At 43.0% G+C, this 23247-nt stretch overlaps 1 protein-coding gene across 2 annotated transcripts in view; it reads right to left on the bottom strand.

The window, feature by feature from the left end:
• Positions 1-7079: 7079 nt before the first annotated feature.
• Positions 7080-23247, bottom strand: part of cnih3 (cornichon family AMPA receptor auxiliary protein 3) — a 44362-nt gene continuing 28194 nt past the window's right edge. Inside the window, exons 4-7 of one of the 2 annotated variants that reach the window (XM_029631470.2) lie at positions 17906-18018; positions 11534-11677; positions 10960-10988; positions 7080-8584 (exon numbers count right to left, since the gene is read on the bottom strand). In XM_029631470.2, coding sequence (XP_029487330.1) covers positions 8565-8584; positions 10960-10988; positions 11534-11677; positions 17906-18018 — 306 coding nt within the window. In that variant the 3' untranslated portion in view covers positions 7080-8564. The remainder of the gene's footprint in view (positions 8585-10959; positions 10989-11533; positions 11678-17905; positions 18019-23247) is intronic. The other variant, XM_029631471.2, reaches the window with a different exon arrangement.

Consider the following 23247-nt stretch of genomic DNA (forward strand, 5'->3'; position numbering starts at 1 on the left):
GGTGAGCCATTCCACAGACGGTGAACAAATGGTATCATGCTGTAGTTAATATGAATACAAGCCGAGAACAACCCGACAGGAGGTCCACAGTTATGAGCCAGTGTCTTATTTCAGAGGTGCTGCTTTTCTTAGAAGTTTTAGTATTTTATTAGGATCCAGAACAGGTTATCAGGAAAGGTCAGGAACAATGAGAATTGGCATCTTCTTGGAAAGGAGTGGCGTATGACCCACTGTGCTCCTGCTGAGAGAAGCTGTGCGTGTGTGTGTGTGTGTGTGTGTGTGTGTGTTGTGTGTGTGTGTGTGTGTGTGATATTAGCGGTGTGCTTTCTATGCACAGCATTATGGTGTTTGTGTGTGTGTGTGTGTTTGTGTAAACTCCAGTGTATACAGTAGCACTGATTGAGGGAACAGTGATGAAGGTCATTTCAGTGCCGAGGAGAAACAGATCGGTGCTAATTAGCACTCTGACTGAGAGCCCAGCATCTGTGTCTCAGCAAGCCGCAGGACACACACACACACACACACACACACACACACCCCACACGCACGCACACGCACACTGGCACACGCACACTGGCATACGCACACACACACACACACACACACACACACACACACACACACACACACACACACACGTGGACACACACCCACGCACGCACGCACGCACGCACGAGCACACTGGCATGCGCAGACGCACACACACGCACACACTGAATCAGCCTACGTGTCACCAAGATATGCCTCTGCTCTGATGGATGCAAATCTAGACTTCTGCTGGCCATACAAACATCTCAGTTACCATCACTAATTTCCATTGAAGTCAAAAGGCGTAAGGAGCAAGAAAGTGCCTTTCCCACAACTTATTTTTCAGCATATCCACTCTCAGATCTATATCAAACCTCAGCAGCAATATCACATAGTGTTGATCATCCACGGCCCAAAGCTTGCTATGATAAGGATCAATAGAGGATATCTGCTCTGGTGAAGAGCAGAACATTTACAAGTAGTTCTGTTAAAATTAGTATATCCAGTATATCCAATGATTATAGATAGTTCTATACCGCAATCATCAGACAGTCACGAATCTAGTCTTTCCTAAAAACAGCCCACCTCTGCGTGTTTGTGTGTCTGTGTGTGTTTGTGTGTGTGTGTGTTTATGGCATAGCTCGCCTGTCTTCTGACCTTTTGTCTAGATCAGGGAAGGGCAACTTTGAAATCATCATGAGGATGCGTACTCACATCCATACCCCGACACACACACAGAGAGAGAGAGCATGCATTAGAACAGGTGGGAGATAAGGACATAGAAAAGCAAGTGAACACAGACATGGTGAGCCATGCCGCAGACAATGAACAAGTGGTATCATGCTGTAGTCAATCTGAATACAAGCCGAGAACAACCCGACAGAGGTCCACAGTTATGAGCCCGTGTCTTGTTTTAGAGTTGCTGCTTTCCTTAGAAGAATTCATATTTTATTAGGATCCTCAGCAGAACAGGTTATCAGGAAAGGTCAGGAACAATGAGAATTGGCATCTTCTTGGAAAGGAGTGGCTTTTGACCCACTGTGCTCCCGCTGAGAGAAGCTGTGAATATATATATATGTGTGTGTGTGTGTGTGTGTGAGACAGAGAGAGAGTGTGATGTGTGATATCAGTGGTGTGCTTTTTGCGAGCAACATATTTGAACGGGCCCTCTCTCGACTGCGGAGAGCCATATGGGCGTAGAGAACATGTTGCAGTTTTAAAGCAAGTTTTCTGACATTCTACACATTTGCCATGGGGCAGAGAGAAGATTTCGCAATTATATAACTCATTTCATGCAATTTGACACATTTTGCCATGGGGTGGAGAGAAAAATGTTCTGTTTTTAACATAAATATCTGAGTGGGTGCCCCCCGGTCGGTAATTCAACCATGATTACTATAAGTTTAGAAAGCTGGCCGCTAGATTAACTTACCCCAAAAATGATATGTTAGCTGATATGGGCTAATTGAGTGACTGACAGAACAAGAGAAAAACTGTATTCTACTAGTCTAACTCTCAACAATAAACTACGATTTTGATTCGCGGGCCGACAAAAGGGAGTGGGTCACCTATTCTAGTTAGGTTAGCGTAGCAGCCAATGACTGAGCACACTGAGCACAATGGGAAAGGCAGTGGGATATTCTAGACAGCAGTTTGTTCTATGTAGGTGGTGGGAAGTAAATGGGGAGATATTTGGTGCAGACGGAGTCATAAGCTGTGTATTTAATCTGATGCCATCGTGTTTGTCTCTCAGCGACATAGAATTACATATTCATTGAATAGGATCTCTGCTCTCTGCACTGTGCGTTTACTGGGCCTGGTGGGCTGTGGACTGGATCTGATTCACACCAGTCAATCCACAGTGGAAGGAAACCAAACTCACTGCCCTCTTATCCTGGTTCCAGATCTGTTTGGATGGGCTTTAGCGAACTGTCTAACTGTCTGACCATGACTCTGATATAGGTCTAGCCTAGCGCATTAGAACAATATTCTCCTTTTTGGGTTCATGAAATGCTCAACCTACACACAGAAAAGGCACTAATGTGGTTCAACGTACAGTATATTAATGACCTCTGTGTTTGTATCTCCGACAAACCCAACAGTGAAAGCCTGGAGCAGTCAGGTACCTTCAAGTAGTATTTTTAAGAGTCTGCTTACTTCACCACTGACTAATGAGCCATACATCACTGTGTGCTTCAGGAAACCCCTTAGAGACAGGCCTGCAGGGTGTCACGGGCAGACACTCACTCTGCTAATTACTGAAAAGAGAGACTGTACTTTAACTTGACCTAGTTGACTTCATCATTAATGCTGGCAGAAACTACTGTCTAAAGAGAGATCTCAGTCAAGGAGCGAAAAACATTTGGGCCATTTAGCTAATCCTGAACACTGAGCCAGATAGTGTTGTAAAGTGATTAATGATAAGTCTCTCATTATTTCTTAATTAATCCAGCTTTTTTTGTCTCTGCATCCCAACTCTGTAGGCTATTTTACCTGAAGGCAATAAGATGTTACTAGAATGCTAACTCTCAGAGCATTCAGAGGTTGATTTGAAGCATCAGGAGTCTTAGTTGGACATGAATATAATCTTTGGTGTGATGAGGATCATTTAAAGAGGCAACGAAACAATTACTTGTTATTATGGGATGATTCTGTAATCTGACAGGTTTTATATGTGATTTTTACAGCTCTCCCTAAAACTAACAATCACTTTATTGTATAACCTCTGACAAGACAATTTCTGAAACTTTCTTGAAAATGTCAAGTTTATCCAAATAGCAAATACTGTATGCCTGGTTACTGCTGATTTACAATGCATTCGGAAAGCATTCAGACCCCTTGACTTTTTCCACATTTTGTTACTTTACAGCCTTATTCTAAAATGGATTAAATAATTGTTTTTCCTCATCAATCTACATACAATACCCCACAATGACAAGGCAAATCAGGTTTAGACATTTTTGAAAATGTATAAAACATAAAAAAACAGAAATACCTTATTTACATAAGTATTCAGACCCTTTGCTATGAGACTCGAAATTGAGTTCAGGTGCATCCTGTTTCCATTGATCATCCTTGAGATGTTTCTACAACTTGATTGTAGTCCACCTGTGGTACATTCAATTGATTGGACATGATTTGGAAAGGCACACACCTGTTTATATAAGGTCCCACAGTTGACAGTGCATGTCAGAGCAAAAACCAAGCCATGAGGTCGAAGGAATTGTCCGTAGAGCTCCGAGACAGGATTGTGTTGAGGCACAGATCTGGGGAAGGGTCACAAAAAATGTCTGCAGCATTGAAGGTCCCCCAGAACACTTTGTCTTTGATCAATCTTGGCCTCAATCATTCTTAAAAGTTTGGAACCACCAAGACTCTTCATAGAGCTGGCCGCCCGGCCAAACTGAGCAATCGGGGGAGATGGGCCTTGGTCAGGGAGGTGACCAAGAACCAGATGGTCACTCTGACAGAGCTCCCGAGTTCCTCTGTGGAGATGGGAGAATCTTCCAGAAGGACAACCATCTCTGCAGCACTCCACCAATCAGGCCTTTATGGTAGAGTGGCCAGACGGAAGCCACTCCTCAGTGAAAGGCACATGACATCCTGCTTGGAGTTTGCCAAAAGGCACCTAAAGATTCTCAGACCATGAAAAACAAGATTCTCTGGCCTGATGAAACCAAGATTGAACTCTTTGACCTGAATGCCAAGTGTCACGTCTGGAGGTAACCTGACACCATCCCTAGGGTGAAGCATGGTGGTGTCATCATCATGCTGTGGGGATGTTTTTCAGCGGCAGGGACTGGGAGACTAGTCAGGATCGAGGCAAAGATGAACGGAGCAAAGTACAGAGAGATCCTTGATGAAAACCTTCTTCAGCACGCTCAGGACCTCAGACTGGGGTGAAGGTTCACCTTCCAACTGGACAACGACCCGAAGCAAACAACCAACACAAAGCAGGAGACCTGAAAATAGCTGTGCAGCGACGCTCCCCATCCAACCTGACAGAGCTTGAGGTGTGCCAAGTTTGTAGCGTCATACCCAAGAAGACTCAAGGCTGTAATAGATGCCAAAGGTGCTTCAACAAAGTACCGAGTAAAGGGTCTGAATATTTTTGTGATATTTCTGTTGTTTTTTTGTAATAAACCTGGAACATTTTCAAAAAATCTGTTTTTGCTTCGTCATTCGTGCTTCGTCATTATGGGTTATTGTGTGTAGATTGATGAGGAAAAAAGGGTCTGTAATGAGGCTGTAATGTAACAAAATGGAAAAAGTCAAGGGTCTGAATACTTTCCGATTGCACTCTATATGCCCTTTTAATGTCACATTCAGATTTGCGTTTTGATCTACAGCTGAGGCCAAGAGTTATTTTAGCATTTCAATTATTTATCTATTTAAACTCCTTCTGAAAAATACATAGTGTTATAACTTATAACACTGTTTCAGACTCCCATCTACTGTGTCTGGTATCCCATGTAAACAAAAGCCAGTGGAGTGGACAGTACGAGACAGACTGATCTGGACCGCGGGTGAGTTATGACGGGAGATACAGCACAGGGTGTCATATGTGTTCAGATCCAGGGTTAGAGGGAGTGGAAGGAACAGGCAGGAACAGGCAGGTGGCTTTAGATGTAGGGGGTATTTTCAGGTCAGACTGGCTCTGTAGGTAGAAAGCTGGGATCGGGAATCTGTCACTCACTTTTAGGGAGGAGGTGAGACGTTACAGCCTAGCAAGATATGACATATTAACATCTCAGTCACCTGATTACTCTCTAAAATGAAAAGATCAAAAAGAGATGTCCTGTACGGAGCCTCTTAGCACATGCAGTACAGCACATCTACTGTACAACACAGCCGTCTGTAGTTGGGTAAGGGGCGTCTTTGGAGTGGGAGCACAGAATCAGTTAAGTGAGTTTGAGATTGAGTGCCAGAGGCGTTCAACATGAGCTGAATGCCATTTCACGGCAATAAGTGAGGAGCGTCAGATGCTGCCAAGGGGAGCAGAGAGGAAGCGAGGGGGGAATGCAGGGGGAGGGAGAGGAGAGGAACGTCAGATGCTGCCAAGGGGAGCAGAGAGGAAGCGAGGGGGAATGCAGGGGAGGGAGAGGAACGTCAGATGCTGCCAAGGGGAGCATAGAGGAAGCGAGGGGGAATGCAGGGGGAGGGAGAGGAGAGGAGCGTCAGATGCTGCCAAGGGGAGCAGAGAAGAAGCGAGGGGGAATGCAGGGGAGGGAGAGGAGAGGAGCGTCAGATGCTGCCAAGGGGAGCAGAGAGGAAGCGAGGGGGAATGCAGGGGGAGGGAGAGGAGCGTCAGATGCTGCCAAGGGGAACAGAGAGGAAGCGAGGGGGAATGCAGGGGAGGGAGAGGAGAGGAGCGTCAGATGCTGCCAAGGGGAGCAGAGAGGAAGCGAGGGGGAATGCAGGGGAGGGAGAGGAGAGGAGCGTCAGATGCTGCCAAGGGGAACAGAGAGGAAGCGAGGGGGAATGCAGGGGAGGGAGAGGAGAGGAGCGTCAGATGCTGCCAAGGGGAACAGAGAGGAAGCGAGGGGGAATGCAGGGGGAGGGAGAGGAGCGTCAGATGCTGCCAAGGGGAGCAGAGAGGAAGCGAGGGGGAATGCAGGGGGAGGGAGAGGAGAGGAACGTCAGATGCTGCCAAGGGGAGCAGAGAGGAAGCAAGGGGGAATGCAGGGGAGGGAGAGGAGAGGAGCATCAGATGCTGCCAAGGGGAGCAGAGAGGAAGCGAGGGGGAATGCAGGGGGAGGGAGAGGAACGTCAGATGCTGCCTAGGGGAGCAGAGAGGAAGTGAGGGGGAATGCAGGGGAGGGAGAGGAGAGGAACGTCAGATGCTGCCAAGGGGAGCAGAGAGGAAGTGAGGGGGGAATGCAGGGGGAGGGAGAGGAACGTCAGATGCTGCCAAGGGGAGCAGAGAGGAAGCGAGGGGGGAATGCAGGGGGAGGGAGAGGAACGTCGAGGGTAACGGCAGTCTGAGTGCAGTTTAATTATGAGGCATGTGGTAGTGATCTGGAGAGTGCCCAGGTGTATTGTGGGAGGACAGGCTGTCACCGATCTGTTGCCGCCCTCACGTCGCATTGTCGACATGGGCACAGTTCAGAAAGCATGCATGAAAACACATGCACACACACGCACATGCACACACACACAGTTGTATAATCACACAGGTAAGGACTGCAAATGACAACAGCAGGAATCACAGCTTCCTTTGCTCTTCACACAAATCAGAAGAACAAAGAATCCTACCTTTTCGTAACCACATTAAGGAACTGATACAGATGCCAGACAGGTGGACAGGATACAGCAGGAGATGACAAGAGATGTGGGACTGTAGGACTCTGACAGTGTCACTGCATCAAATATCGTTATCAAGAAACAACTAGTCTCTGGTGATATATTTAGTTCTAGGTGCTGAGATTAGGAAACAACAAATGCATGTGTGCAGATATAGGTTATAGTCCTTTATCCATTTCAAAAACCTACACCATGACAGGATTTTTTTTTTTTAAACATTAAATGTCAAAAAGAGAAAGCCTCTGATGTCACATTTTAAAATAGTCATACTTTATTTCATAAACAATTATTTAAATTCATCTTAGGTTGACACATACACAGCAAACATACAAAATGCTCTTAAATAAGAAAACAACAATATGGGCATTCCTGTCTTGTCCTTGAGTAAAGGTTAATGCAAAACGTCTGCGCAAAGATGCATGATTACGAACTATGCGGCAAACCGACAGCATTGAATTCTCAATGAATTCTCTGAAAGACAATCAAATGAAACAGCATTGCCAAAAGCTCTGAAGTCCATAGCTGTTTTCAGACACCGTTTCATTATTGGCAGCATCTGCTAGCTAATGGTAATGACAGAGGGGGTAGTTCGAACATTAACAGTGTCGTTCAGTTGATATATTAGTCATCTTACAGTGGAGGCTGATATGCCATTCACTTATATTTGCTGAAAAGTATTTTGGACAAAGTGTGAAGGGAAACAATTCATTTTAAATGACTATGAATAATTTAAGTGAATGAATAAGTACCACATTCGGTCCATTATGGAAACAGTGATACCTCTGCTCATTTGGGTAGGCTATAGAGTATTGAAACACAACCAAACATCGCAAATATTTGGCAAGAAAATGATATAGGCCTACACTACTGTGCAAAGAATTACTGCTTTTCTAGTTCTAAAAAACAAGCTTTAATTTCTCTACCAAATAACAACACTACAACCACAGAGAATCACACAATATTCCATTTGTTTATGATTCTTCGTAGATCATATTTCCATTAGAAATGATTTTGTTAAGAATACACAAAATGCACACATCACAAAAGCCATTCACATACAGGTATGTAATGTATATAAACACACAGGCCATGTATTGTATTGCAGCAGGTAAAAATGCAACATTCGCGGACCCGGTTTCCTTGTCCCTGAACAGAAGGTTCACCATGTCTCTGTACAGGATGTGTCATCTCCCCTTCCCACCAGTGAAGAAGAAGCTACTATCGGTGAGACTCTAAGGGCAGATGGGTGAAGAAGAAGACCTGTTGGTCCCGATGACAAACACGAATGTGCTGTGCTGTGTTTCTATGTGCTGTGCCTGAGACAAACTGTGCAAACACTACTGTGTAACCTACTACGGTAGTGGTGATGCTACTGTACTTCTCCAGGACAGGACAGGCTGTAAGTACAGACATTAGCCGGGCAGTGACAGACAAAAGTAGATATGGTGGTCACTGTGACTCATAAAGGACTTTTGACCTATAGAGAACTGTAAACAGTAATGTCCCTTTACATACATTGAGGAGACAATGGGGACTGGAGCTGAAATTCTTCCCTTCCCTTCCCCCCAGACCAGACCCACCGACTGTCCTTCTGACGAAACAGACAAGTTGTGACCCAAAGTGCTATTTTTTGCTGCAAAAGTTGGTTTTTGTGCTAGCTAGTTTGAATTCCAGAAAACAGTCTCTGATATCCGGAGGATGGCTCAAATACTGAGAGTTCTGCTGTTATGAGGTTACCAAGGAGTAGACCATACTGGAAGACAAGAGAGGAGGGAAAAACACAAGATAACAAATCAATGACTGAGACAACAGTACATGATTGGACCAAACGGTAAAAACAAAAAACAATAACTATCAACAGTACCAAAAATGATCCCATTTAAAACTGATCCACTGGAATTAATAAGCATTCAAGTGTATGTTAAAAGCGTTTCAGAAACAACTGATTAATCCATGTGTGGTAAAGTAGTGTGTTCAGTCTTTTTTATGACCCATGTCTGGGTGCCTGCCAGATTCACTGATATTTGTTTGTGTTTCTTTATTTGAAGTTGCAATTAAAAGAGCCCTTTAATGTTCTGCATATAGCCTTCTCAACTACAAAGGATAAACATTTTGCCTATTCAAAACACAAGCAAATAAATAAGCGCAAGAAATTGATGTGAGGCCGCTGCAGTTATGCTTGATTAAGCTTGTCGATAAACCAAATTGAAATATTTCATATTAATTTGGAGAACTGGGCTCGAACTAAGAGGTATGTCTATGTCTTAGCGGGGACAACACTGCTCATGAATTATACGATTTGATGGTTTAATAAAGTAAGGACAGTCCTAGAGTTTTGTTCTTTACAAACTATTAGTCATGTTAGCCTAAAAACATTTAGTGAGCTGCTCAGACAAGCCTAGATCTCCCAGATGCCAATGCTTAACATTTGTTCTTAGCCTTAGGTAAATAAACATCTTCTAAAATAATTCAGCTTCCTAGCTAACTGTACCATAATAGCTTATGTACTGCTTTAACTAATCAGGATCACTTAGCTTCTCCCAAATTGAGAAATGTGCATTCATTCTGGTGTCCTCTGGCCAGTGAGACACTAATCCCTGCTGCTGTGGTGAAGCCTGAGTTCACCTGTCTGTCTGGGTTATCAATATCCATGTTTCCTAATATAATGGACGCACAATACGTATGGTGGCCTGGAGGTGTCATACGCTGGGGACCCAGAGGCAGCTTAGACAGATCATGACCTCCATCATGCCCAGGCTCCATCACCCCTCAGAGCTGTAGCTAGATTAATTAGTAGCCTGTATCTACAAATCGTAGCTCATCACACGATCACTGGGCCTATTCTACCGTACAAACATCTCCATTATTACTCAGCTGTTAGGTGAAAAAAGACTGGTTTAATCACCTGGTCGCTTGATGAAGACCAAATCTGGTCTTCAACACTGCACCAAACAGTAAGACAACAAGCTGAACAACAGCTGAGGAGATGTGTGGAACAGACACTCTCTAGCTACTGGATCTCCCACTTACTGGTACTGTAAAAAAAAACTTCAAGCCCTGTACTTGGAATATACATTCAGTTTGACACTGCATTAACATAACATTATATCATTACATCACATTACGGCATAAGATGTGAATGACATCACATTTCGTCTTTAGACTGCTATTCATGGTAGACAGAGATGCTACATATGTCCTTGCTGTCAGCTTGTCATCTCTCTGTCATTGAGGTTGTTTCAATTCACCCAGTAGCTTGGCTTCCACAGGCAAATATAACATATTCCTCACTGAGGGCTTGTCATAAACATTTATATGGAGCTCTGCTTGCTTATCAGAGCCACGTAGTAATTTCCTATTCCATTATATTTAAACGGCTTTTGGGCTAATGAACCGAAGCAAACCTGGCCATTGTAATTGGGAGGATTAGGCCTCCAGAGTCAATCTTTGATTTCCCATCAATCTGTGAGTGGGAGAGCATTATTCAGCTGATGCTCAATAGCTTCAATAGTGTGTGTGCGCGTGTGTACAGTAAGTGTGTGTGTGTGTGTGTGTGTGTGTGTGTGTGTGTGTGTGTGTGTGTGTGTGTGTGTGTGTGCGTGCAAGGAAGGGTTAGAGATCATGCCAAAGACAAGTGGAGAAGTGGGTGAGAACAAGTTAGGAGTGGTACTTATTAGACAAAGAGGGAAGCATTCATATACAGTTACGTTACATAACATCCATAGCAGGGGTTAAACATCAGGAGAAAATGCACATCTCATCAAGGTTAAACAATGGAGGTCAGTTGTTATATTGGACTCCATATTGGACTACACCAGAGTGACCACCTCCACTGTAACAAACACCAGTAGGTCAGGGGGGACTGAAGTAATGGAGGTCAGAGGTTAGGGGTTAAAGGTTATCTCCCTGAGGAGGCCCATTCTCCATAAAAGGCTGTGTCCATTAGTGTTACAGTATCGCTGAGTGAGGAGAAACAGAGAATGAGAGGGAGAAAGGAGGGGAGAGAGAGAGAAAGAGAGAGAGGGAAAGATTCACAGGGTGGTATGGTGGTGTATGCAGGGGGCAGGGCACCGTGGGGCAGTGAGGGGGTCAGTATCACGAGGTGACAAACCCACTGAAGAGACTCACTACTAGGGGAAGGTCCGGTCCAGTACACGCTACAGGCGAGAGGAGGAGAGTCACATTCAACACTTCTGATTGGTCAATTGAAAAAAACTCTGTGCTTCTGGTGAGAGGTCACGAGTACTCCAGGGACTGTGGGGTCCATTCCATTTCAACTTAGTCAATGAAATTAATGGGTTTATGAAAATGTTTTATTAAAGCGTTTTAGTTTGGGAATTGAAAATTACCCAATCACTACCTGAATTGGCTAAACCGAAATGGAATTGACCCCATCCCTGGTCAAATCAAATCAAATAAATGTTTATTGGTTGCGTACACAGATTTGCAGATGTTATCGCAGGTGCAGCGAAATACTTGTGCTTCTAGCTCCAACAGTGCAGTAATAATACATAGCAATTAAAAACAATATGCACATATCATGCTTGTAAAAGCATGTAAAAGCCTGTACTAAACATCGGAAAAATGTACAAGAGGAATAACAACTATACTCTACTTAGGCTAGATGTACTGTGTATAGTTGATAGTCACTGAGGTGAACAATTACCAAACAACACAGTGGAAAGTGCCCTTCGTCACTCACCAGTAGAGATAGTAGAAGAAAGACAGGACAAAGAAGGACATCTTGCACCAGGCCTCTTTTTGGCAGAACTTGAGTGTGTCCCCGTTCATGACCGATGCTGGGTCGTAGAGGAGCTCCTTAGTGTCTGTGGGGCTGTGGAAGTACCTACCGAATAGGGACACGACACACGAGGGGTAGTTGACCCGTAGAGACGGAGGGACGGAGGGGAGGATGAAAGGAAGAATGGAGAGATGGAGGATGAGTAGGGGGACACATGAAACATCTGACTGTTCATGATTCGTATGATTACGTTGTACATGATTAAAGGTTGTAGGAATTATAATGCATGGTTATGCATATACGTAGGTACAGTGGCTTGCGAAAGTATTCACCCCACTTGGCATTTTTCCTATTTTGGTACCTTACAAACTGGGGAAAAAAAGGGATTTTGGGGGGGGATTGTATCATTTGATTTATACAACATGTGTTGTATGTTGTATGTAAGAAAGATCCTAAATATTTTCTATTGTAAAACAAACAACAAATAAGACAAAAAAACTGAAAACTTGAGCGTAACTATTCACAGAACTACGTAACTATTCACCCCCCACCCCCCCAAAGTCAATACTTTGTAGAACCACCTTTTGCAGTTGCAAGTATCTTGGGGTATGTCTCTATAAGCTTGGCACAGTAGCCACTCGGATTTTGGCCCATTCTTCAAGGCAAAACTGCTCCAGCTCCTTCAAGTTGGATGGGTTCCACTGGTGTACAGCAATCAAGTCATACCACAGATTCTCAATTGGATTGAGGTCTGGGCTTTGACTAGGCCATTCCAAGACATTTAAATGTTTCCCCTTAAACCACTCAACTGTTGCTTTAGCAGTATGCTTAGAGTCATTGTCCTGCTGGAAGGTGATCCTCTGTCCCAGTCTCAAATCTCTGGAAGACTGAAACAGGTTTCCCTCAAGAATTTCCCTGTATTTAGCGCCATCCATCATTCCTTCAATTCTGACCAGTTTCCCAGTCCCTGCTGATGAAAAACATCCCCACAGCATGATGCTGGTATCACCATGCTTCACTGTGGGGATGTTGTTCATGGGGTGATGAGAGGTATTGGGTTTGTGCCAGACATAGTGTTTTCCTTAATGGCCAAAAAGCTCATTTTTTGTCTCCTCTGACCAGAGTACCTTCTTTCATATGTTTGGGGAGTCTCCGACATGCCTTTGACCAAACACCAAACATGTTCGCTTAATTTATTTTCTGGCCACTCTTCTGTAAAGCCCAGCTCCTTGCCTGGTTCGTGAGTTTTGGTGGGCGGCCCTCCCGTGGCAGGTTTGTTGTGGTGCCATATTCTTTCCATTTTTTAATAATGGATTTAATGGTTCTCGGTGAGATGTTCAAAGTTTCTGATCCGTACTTCTCCACAACTTTGTCCCTGGCCTGTTTGGAGAGCGCCTTGGTCTTCATGGTGCCACTTGCTTGGTGGTGCCCCTTGGTTAGTGGCGTTGCAGACTCTGGGGCCTTTCAGAACAGATGTATATATGCTGAGATCATGTGACAGATCATGTGACACTTAGATTGCACACAGGTGGACTTTATTTAACTAATTATGTTTCGTCTCGGTAATTGGTTGCACCAGGTCTTATTTGGGGGCTTCATAGCAAAGGGGGTGAATACATACCCACCCACCACTTTTCCTTTTTTTTTAAACAAGTAATTTTTTTACATTTCACTTCACCAATTTGGACTATTTTGTGTATGTCCAGCACATGAAATTCAAATACAAATCTATTTCAATTACAGATTGTAATGCAAAAAAATAGGAAAAACACCAAGGGGGTGAATACTTTTGCAAGGCACTGTACATGTATTTAATTATGTTAATAGATACATGAACACATGGTTTATAATGATTTACCAATAGTTTGCTAATGACTAACAAACTATTCAGTAATGATTTATAAGTCGTTTGTACTAGACAGACTATTAAATAAATTGTGACAGGGCTTTTGAAATTCATGTAGAACAAGATTGCTGTAAATGAGAATGTGTGAGAGAATGTCTTGCCAGACAGTTTAATGTACCTGATAAAATAAAGGTTAGTCAAAAATAAATAATACAAAATCAGAACCATTCTGCCCATTCCATTTCTACTCATGCACCTTGTAACACCTGAAAAACCCAGCTGAACCTGAATCTCAACCCACTACTACTACTCTTACTACTACCACCTGGTAAGTCACTCCACTAACACATTTGCGTCATATAGTACCTCTACTGTTAGGACAAGCACCACCTGAGACAGTAGTGCCCTATTTCACAGCACACCATAACTAATTGCTGTGGGGTGGCCTATATTTCTACAACACACTGACTGACTCCACCTGATCGTGGGGCTCCACAGCACCTGCGGTAGCGTGAGCTACAGGCACAGAGAGAGGGACCCACATGGAGGTTTGTAGAGAAAGACATCCCTCTCTGTGACAGTGAGGGGGCCATGGTGGGGGATAGGGAGCAGCTGTCTGTACCGTATGTGTGCTAAAGGATGTGTTCAGCTCAAAACACAGAGAGATCGGGATCCCTTCTACTGTACACACACACAAAAAGAAGATTCCTCAAGGTTCTTTTGGAAGGGTGATAGTTCTATGGGGATCCATAATAACCCAAATAAACCTTTGAGCTCTTCAATGGTTCTTTACAGTTCACAAAATGTTTATTTGCTCTTTTAAAATGTTGTGGAGGCAGCTCATTACAATATTTTGGGGTGTGGTTTGCATACAGCTCTTTTTGCGCAAAAGTGAATGAATGTGTCATTCCACTAATGTGTTGTGTTATCCTGTTACTTATTATACTATATTACATGTGAGGCTCCTCAGAGGAGAAAGGTGAGGACCATCCTACTCAGTGAATTTAATAAAATAAAAATTGTGAAACATTACAGAGTTATCCTTCTTAGATAGAACTATACAAAATATATTTGCATCACCAAATAACTGATTAAAACACTGTTTTGCACTAAAGATCTACAGTAGTCTCAACAGCCCTCTGTAGGGTAGCACCATGGTGTACCCCGGAGGACAGCTAGCTTCTGTTCTCATCTGGGTACATTGACTTCAATACAAAACCTGTACAAAACCATGGTTCTTACCCCCCTTCCTTAGACTTACACAGTAATTATGGCGACTTCCGGGGGACATCTTCCTTGCAGCATGAACTGACATGCTGTCCATCCAATCAAAGGATTAGAGAATTAATCTAGTACTGAAATCATAAACTACAGCTAGCTATTACTGTCGTGAATAAAATATGGTGAGTAGCTGGCTCAAAAAGTTTTTTCAAAAAGTGTATTTTTTTACTTTCACTTACGCTAGCTAATTTTGCCTGGTCAACATCCTGACTCAAAAAGATACGTATGTTAGCTAGGTGGCCAACACCTCCAATTCAAGGTAAGCTTTCGGTTTTAGAAATGTATTGCCACTGGGGGCCTCCGGTGTAACTGCTAAACTGCTTGCTGTACACTACTGTGTGATTGTACACATGGATTGGATTGTGGGTGTACTAACACGTTAGTTCTTGTAGCTATGTTGACTATGACGTTAGCTAATATGGTGGCAATGATGTAGGTTGTGTGTAGCGGTTATGGTATGAAGTTTTTTTTTTTCACCTGGTCACAGACAGCTGTTGTGTTGTGCACCGAAGTCTACAAGTGATAATGATATATGACTATGGCCAGCGACGGTGTCTTGTGAAAGACTCATGTATGGCCTTGTGTCAATTGAGAACAGTTGACTAAATCAATCAGTGGATCTCTCCTCAGGGACCCCCAGCTGTTCCAGAGAAAGCTCACTTGATTCAACTTGTCAATGAACACAATAATAATAATTGAATGTTAACAATATAATACGGCTGACCAGAATAAAAAAAACCCTGTGTGGTTCTTCAAAATAATCTACAAAGAACCTTTAAGATTTTGAAATGTTATTTATTGAACCCTTCTCCATAAAGGTTATATAAAGAACCATAAATAATTGTTCTATATAGCCCCAAATAGGGTTGTAAACATAGTGGAACTGTTTTTGGTGCTAAATAGAAAAAAAATGGTATGGTTCTTTATAGAACCTTAAGAAAGGGTTCTTTATAGCAACATACAGGTTCCATTTAGAACCTTATGAGTGTGGTTCTTTATTGAACCTTCAATAACACCAAAAAAGGGTTACGCTATGGTTACAAGCTTAATAACCCCTATCTGGTACCATTTAGAACAGTGGCGGTCAGTGCCGTTTCAGATTAGGGATGACAATTTTTTTTTTCATGAGCATGGCCTTATTTCTATTACATCATATTGGATGACTGTCATTCATATTCCAATGACCCAGCTCAATGTAACAGTCATAGGTTTAGGCTACTACATGATACTCAAATTTTGCCTATACCCATCATGCCTATGAATGAAAGCTTACAACGTAGGTGCACACAGGTCGAGAGACAAATTTGATGTGACAGACAGTGACACATGGATAGACAGTGAAATCAATACCACCTTGCACATTGTTGCCTGCATCTAGCTGATAGTGGGTGTAATCATTAGTCCAACAGTTGCAAACGAGAGTTTCTATTGGAAAAATTCAGGTATGTTTACCTGTTCCCCGTTTTGTTCCGTTTGCTTCTGTTTGTGAAACGTTTTTCAACAGAATCGGAAAGATTGAATACACCCCGTTGAATTCCTTCACAGCCCTGTTGTATTCCTTCTTGCATCTTCGTTATGCGCTCTCCTCCTTTCACTTCTTCCCTTCACTTGTGGACTTCAATGCACAACATATCAGCTGTATGTGACCAGGTGACAAAACCTTTCCAAGCCAAACCGCTACACACAGCCTACATCGTTGTCACCATATTAACTAAAGTAACGTAATAGTCAGCATAGCTAAGAGAACTAACGCGTTAGTAAACCCACTACAATCATGCAGTAACGTTACAGTGTACAGTAAGCAGTTACACCGGCGGGCCCCGGTGGCAATAAATTAGTCAAACCAAACGCTTGCCTTGACTTGGAAGAGTTCCAGTGTTGTGTTGGATAGTCATAGCTGTTGGAGCAGGGTGTTTCAGTAGGCTAAACTAGCTAGCTGCATTTGCTAGCTAAGTACTGTAAGTGAAACTGAAAAAAAAGACAAAATCTCTGTTTTTCTCTCTGTACTTCTCTCCCTTCATTTAGGAATAAATGAATTTGTACAAAACTGTTTAACAATTTTTTTTCTCTCTCTTGAGTCAGCTACTCACCACATTTTATGCACTGCAGTGCTAGCTAGCTGTAGGTTATGCTTTCGGTACAAGATACATTCTCTGATTGGGTGGACAACATGTCAGTTCATGCTGCAAGAGCTCTGATAGGTTGGAGTACGTCCTCCGGAAGTATTCATAATTACTGTGTAAGTCTATGGAAGTGGGTGAGAACCATGAGCCTCCTCTTTTGATGAAGCTTTGGAATTGGCCTTAAACTGAGACGTTTTTCTCAGAAATGTAGCCACTGCTTTACATCGGCATGTACAGTATGTACATTATCTCCGCTACACAGGTAGTGGTGCTCCATTCCACTGTGTTGCTGCTGCTAAACCTACATCTAAACCTCTCTACTATCCTGTGTGTCACTGAGCCCCTGCTGCATGTGGAGGTGGGGAGGAGAGGCTGGCAGAGAGGCAGAGCCAGTGGGGGCTGATGGTGAGGAGAGGAGGGGGACGCGCTGAAGACATCAGGCATCAGCTGTGCTCACTGGGAAGGAAAACAGAAATGGACAGATCTGTAGCTGCTGTGGGTCACCCTCCCCCATATCTCTGTATCACTCTCTTTATTTCTTCATCCCTCTATCTTTGTCTCTGTGCCTCTCTTTCTCTCCCCCCCCCCCTCTCCCTGTCTCCCCTCAGATGTGTAGAGAAAACAGCATATGTAGCCACTGGGCATCTGGCAGAGTCTGCAATTAATGAAACAGTGAGTGCTGCTGCGTAACTTTAACTGGCTGAGCAAAACAATCACAGAGTTCTGCAAGTGATTCACATCAAATAACGAAACAACAACAAGCCCAAAGAAGGGAGAAAACAACATATTCATGGGAGGAAGCCTTGCCAGGTGACCAATTTTCAAGGTGAGATTTCAGTGCATCATAACCAAAGTCACTAACAGCCTGTCTGTCAAATGACAAATGCTCAAGTCGTTAAATACATACATCATATAATATAATACATACATAATATAACACATGCATGATATAATGTAATACATACATAATAAAATACCTACATACATAAATAAGTGCTTATCTTCTGGGCACCATACTGAATGAATGGCATCATACAAAATGAAAGAAAGACAAGAAAAGACTAGTCTAGCTTCGATAGTTACCTCCATGTGTTGTAGAAGAACAGAGGGATGTTGAGGCCTACTGTCAGCCACTCCTGGGCACACAGGAACATGATACAGAACAGCCCATGGATAGAATACTCTGGAAGCACCAACTGGGAGGGAGGGAAGGAGAGAGAACGGAAGGGGGGGGTAAGAGGGAAAGTGAAATGCTCTTGAGAGAGGTCATTTCACATCAAATCTTCTCCTTCACAGATTATTCATCACCATTTGACATGGCGTTAAGGCCGTGCTTTGTGTCTAACACAGTTCGTCATGCAAAAACTGGCGCACTCACATTTTCCTGCACTAACGCCAGGTTTGGCTACATACCTGTCTTAAAAAAATGACCCGAAGTGCTAAAAGCTGGTTTTAGCGGTAACGCAGTTGGTTATGGCATGAATTTTTACAGCGGAAACACAGCCTATGGAACAAGAGTAGCCTAATGACCCCATGTACTTTTTGTATTGATTTGTTGTTAATAAAAATAAAAAATAAAATGAAAATAGAAATAAAAAGACAAAGACAAACAAATAAAACAAAACATTTACAAAAAGAGTAGCCTAATGTGACTTGAAGCCTGCATACTTCGTATTTAGAAACATACAACCAAGCATAGCCTCCCCTCATCTCAATGGCGGCTTTTTTGTTGACCCAATGCAATCTGGAAGTAATCAAAAAGACTGTCAGTAAAGAGGCTTCTTGGAAATAAATCTTAATCCCCCAAACTTGATTAAAATATGAAGTTTGAGAGGAGTGAAACAGTGAGCTAACATTCCCTTTTTATCTATGAATTGTAGGCAGGCCCACATTATTTTAGCCATGCAGGTACTGTTTTTGATGTCCTTTAAATCCGTCATAGTCTGAGTTCTTTTAATATTATATGCTCACGGGGAGAAAAGAATATGCCTGTAAGTGTGACATAGCCTATTTAAAACAAGTTGTTGTTTAGTTTTGTTTCAAATTTGAATAGAATTATTCATTCTCTTTTTAGGCCTCATCAATAATGAATTTAATCTTGCTTATTGACAATGTTTGGCATGTCCATGCTCAACCATAATGCAATTTACAGTAGGCCTTGCCCCTGTATCAGTGTGAATTCTATTGAAGTCATGCAATTACTTAGAACAATGTGGACTGCAAATTTAGCGAAGATGGGATAGGTCTATATTTTGTTATTTTGTTTCTGTAAGCCATTTGATAAACTATTACGGACTAACATTGAAATTGGAATTGAATCAAAGGCAATGCATAAAAGACAGTAAATACACAACCTAAAGCAGCCATATATTTCGCCATGGACCAAGCCTCGACACACCCACAACTTGTTAATTCATCAAAACCCAGCCCTTTCGCACCAACACCAGCAAGTGTGCGGATAATTGTAATAGTGAAAATATTACAAATATTTCTGACACACCCCTGAACCTATAGTGCTACCGCCTGCATTTAGATTTACCATTGTGTTAGGTTAGTTAAAATAGAGCTCTAAATATACACTGAACAAAAATATAAATGCAATATGTAAAATGTTGGTCCCATGTTTCATGAGCTGAAATTAAAGATCCCAGAAATGTTCCATACACACAAAAAGCTTATTTCTCGCAAGTGTTGTGCATACATTTATTTACATCTCTGTTAGTGACCATTTCTTCTTTGCCAAGATAATCCATCCACCTGACAGGTGTGGCATATCAAGAAGCTGATTAAACATGATCATTACACAGGTGCACCTTGTGCTGGGTACAATAAAAGGCCATACTGAAATGTGCAGTTTTGTCACACAACACAATGCCAAAGATCTCTCAAGTTTTGAGGGTGCATGTAATTGGCATGCTGACTGCAGGAATGTCCACCAGAGCTGTTGCCAGATAATTGAATGTTAATCTCTCTACCATAAGCCACCTCCAACGTCGTTTTAGACCACGTGTAACCACGCCAGCCCAGGACCTCCACATCTGGCTTCTTCACCTGTGGAATTGTCTGAGACCAGCCACCCGGACAGCTGATGAAACTGTGGGTTTGCACAACCAAACAATTTCTGCACAAACTGTCAGAAACCGTCTCAGGGAAGCTCATCTGCATGCTCGTCTTCCTCACTAGGGTCTTGACCTGACTGTAGTTTGGCATCATAGCCAATTTCAGTGGGCAAATGCTCCCTTTTGTTGGCCACTGGCACTTTGGAGAAGTGTGCACTTCACAGATGAATCCTGGCTTCAACTGTACCGGGCAGATGGCAGACAGCGTGTATGGCTTTGTGTGGGCGAATGGTTTGCTGATGTCAATGTTGTGAACAGAGTGCCCCATGGTGGCAGTGGTGTTATGGTATGGGCAGGCATAAGCTATGGAAAACGAACACAATTCCATTTTATGAATGGCTCTTTATGAATGGATCAACTCTTTGCGAAATAAATGTGTTGCGCTGCTTGAGGCAAATGGTGTTCACATCAGATAGTGACTGGTTTTCCACACCCCTACTTTTATATGTATCTGTGACCAACATATGCATATCTGTATTCACAGTCATATGATTTCCTTATATGAACTGTAACTCAGTAAAATATGGCAATCATAGACAGCTCCAAACAATTACCCACAGGGCTTCACAATGTCATTGAGCAACTGGCTAGCCTGTAAATGTTTTAGTTTTTTTGAACCTTTATTTACCTAGGAATAAATTCTTATTTAAAATGATGGGCTACCCCGGCCAACCCCTTAACCGCTGGGCCAATTGTGCACTGCCCTATGGGACTCCCAATCACGTCCGGTTGTGATACAGTCTGGAATCAAACCAGGGTATGTAGTGATGCCTCTATCCCTGAGATGCAGTGCCTTAGACCGCTGCACCACCAGGGAGCAAATATACATGGGCAATTATCATAAACGTTACTCACTGATCTTGTGCCATGTCATGTGTTTGATAGCATTACTGTACATAAGCTTTCCATATTGAGTGAGTGGTGTCAAACACATGGTGGCAAACTGCCATCGGTCACTTTAATGAATCCAGCTTCAGCAGCTATTAGTCATCAGAGCAGAGCTCCAAACATGGTTAGAGTCTGACAAAGAGTGAGTACCGAGATTACAGAGTAGTCATTAGCACTAGCTGGGCCACATACAGTGTCTCTCCCCCCAAAAAGTCAGCGCCATCTTTCATCTGGTGAAATGAAAGCTGTGTGAAATAAAAAATTTGGAGGACGCTAGGGGCCTACCCAATAAACGTTAATGCGTCAAGTCAAAAATGAAAGCCTTAGTTTAAATTGCGTCTGCTCGGAATAGTTTTTATAGAACTTTGTGGATATGATTATGGTACGAGTCAGGTGTGTTAGTCATAAGCGTATCCCATTGATTATTTTGGCACATAGTGGTGGAAGACTAAGGATATCAATACGGTAATACAACAGGATTAGTAGTTGTATTCATGTGCGTAGTCAACCTGAAATTCAATGCGATTGCCACCACAGTGCAGATAAATACAATGTCTTGAGTCCTGAATGCTCACGGTGTAAGCCCTGTTTCCAGCTCTGTGTTTGTGTAAACACACGGAAAGGGGTTTAAGGTTATTATGTTTGACTCATACAGAAGGTTTTATCCCAGGCAATACCAACAATACCAGGATTTGTGCTCCTTAGCGCCACAGATGTGCACTGTTGAAAACTCTAAAATATGTAACGATTTTAAAAAAAATTAAAAGCTTTCAGAGAAGCAGAAGGAGAGAAGCACCGGCCGAGAGCTACTGTACGTAGGCTTAATGCTATTCCCTAATGCTATTTTACTGCTGCTCTTTAAATATATAGACCACTCTTTTATTTCTTATTCTTATTTAGTTTTATAGGTATTCTTTTTTATTTTTTTATTTTTTTAAACTGCATTGTTGGTTTACACCTGTTGTATTCTGCACGTGACAAATAAAATGTGATTTGATTTGATTTGATGTGAAGCCCTCCACACGTTCATGTATATTTAACAAGCTAAAGGTACAACTGGAGCCTTGTCTGAAACACCTGGACTTTTACATGATGTGCATTGGCTCTATTATACATTATTCACAGTGCTGCATACTCCCTAATAACATAAAAACACATTGGAGCACAGTGGAGAAGCTCCTTAACAGCAGGTGATGGAGAAACTGCTGCTCAAACAGATCTATATATAAACACGACACTTCGCCATGCTCATTAAAATACAAATAGTCACGCTAAACTTTTTATTACCCCCACTTATTCCCAGCCCCCATCCATCAAGTCCCAATCCTACCCTCGCTGTCGCTTGCTAAACTCCTGCTGAATGCAGACAAACATTATGAACCACTCCCATGCTAATGTACAGGGCTTCTGCATAACTAAATTCAACCTACAACCTAAAATACACTGTAAGCACATACATCAGTAGCAGTCATCACACCAACCGTGACTAAAACAGTGACATGATGGAAGACAAAAGGGTTTGGTTGCGAGGCACCGGAGCAACACAGCTACATGATACTGTAAGTCTAACGACGAGGGGAGAGTAACAGCCCTGATGCTCTGTGTTGATTTTTAAATTTTTTATTTTAACCTTTATTTAACTAGGCAAGTCAGTTAAGAACAAATTCTTATTTTCAATGATGGCCTAGGAACAGTGGGTTAACTGCCTGTTCAGGGGCAGAACAACAGATTTGTACCTTGTCAGCCTTCCGGTTACTAGTCCAACGCTCTAACCACTAGGCTACCCTGCCGCCCCATTTGAAGGTAGAGGATTGATCCAGCTGTGTGGAGCTTGGGGCTCATGTGGGCAGGGCGAGGCTAGGATCAGCAATCTGTCTCTGGGCTCTGAGCCCTGAAGGGTTCCTCCCTCTCTGTCTTCCACATCTGACCACCCCAGGGCACACATACACACACACTAGCCAGTGTCGGCCAATTAGAGCGGACTCCTGTGAGGGCCCAACCCAGCCACAGTTCAAGAGGCCGGAGTGCCAAAGTGCTTTTCAAGTGTGATTTGAGGCAGCTCCCTGGGAGGGAGAGCAGAGCAACACTTGGAGGCAGGCTCTCTACAGCACACAGAGCTAATGACAGAGGGCTGCTGCTGCAGCTATAACCCACTCTCCTCTACTCCACTCTGGTGATCTACAGAGCTATAGCCCACTCTCCTCTACTCCACTCTGGTGATATACAGAGCTATAGCCCACTCTCCTCTACTCCACTCTGGTGATCTACAGAGCTATAGCCCACTCTCCTCTACTCCACTCTGGTGATATACAGAGCTATAGCCCACTCTCCTCTACTCCACTCTGGTGATATACAGAGCTATAGCCCACTCTCCTCTACTCCACCCTGGTGATATACAGAGCTATAGCCCACTCTCCT

Source organism: Oncorhynchus nerka, linkage group LG24 (genome assembly GCF_034236695.1).
Source record: "Oncorhynchus nerka isolate Pitt River linkage group LG24, Oner_Uvic_2.0, whole genome shotgun sequence".
In the NCBI taxonomy this organism is placed as follows: Eukaryota; Metazoa; Chordata; class Actinopteri; order Salmoniformes; family Salmonidae; genus Oncorhynchus; species Oncorhynchus nerka.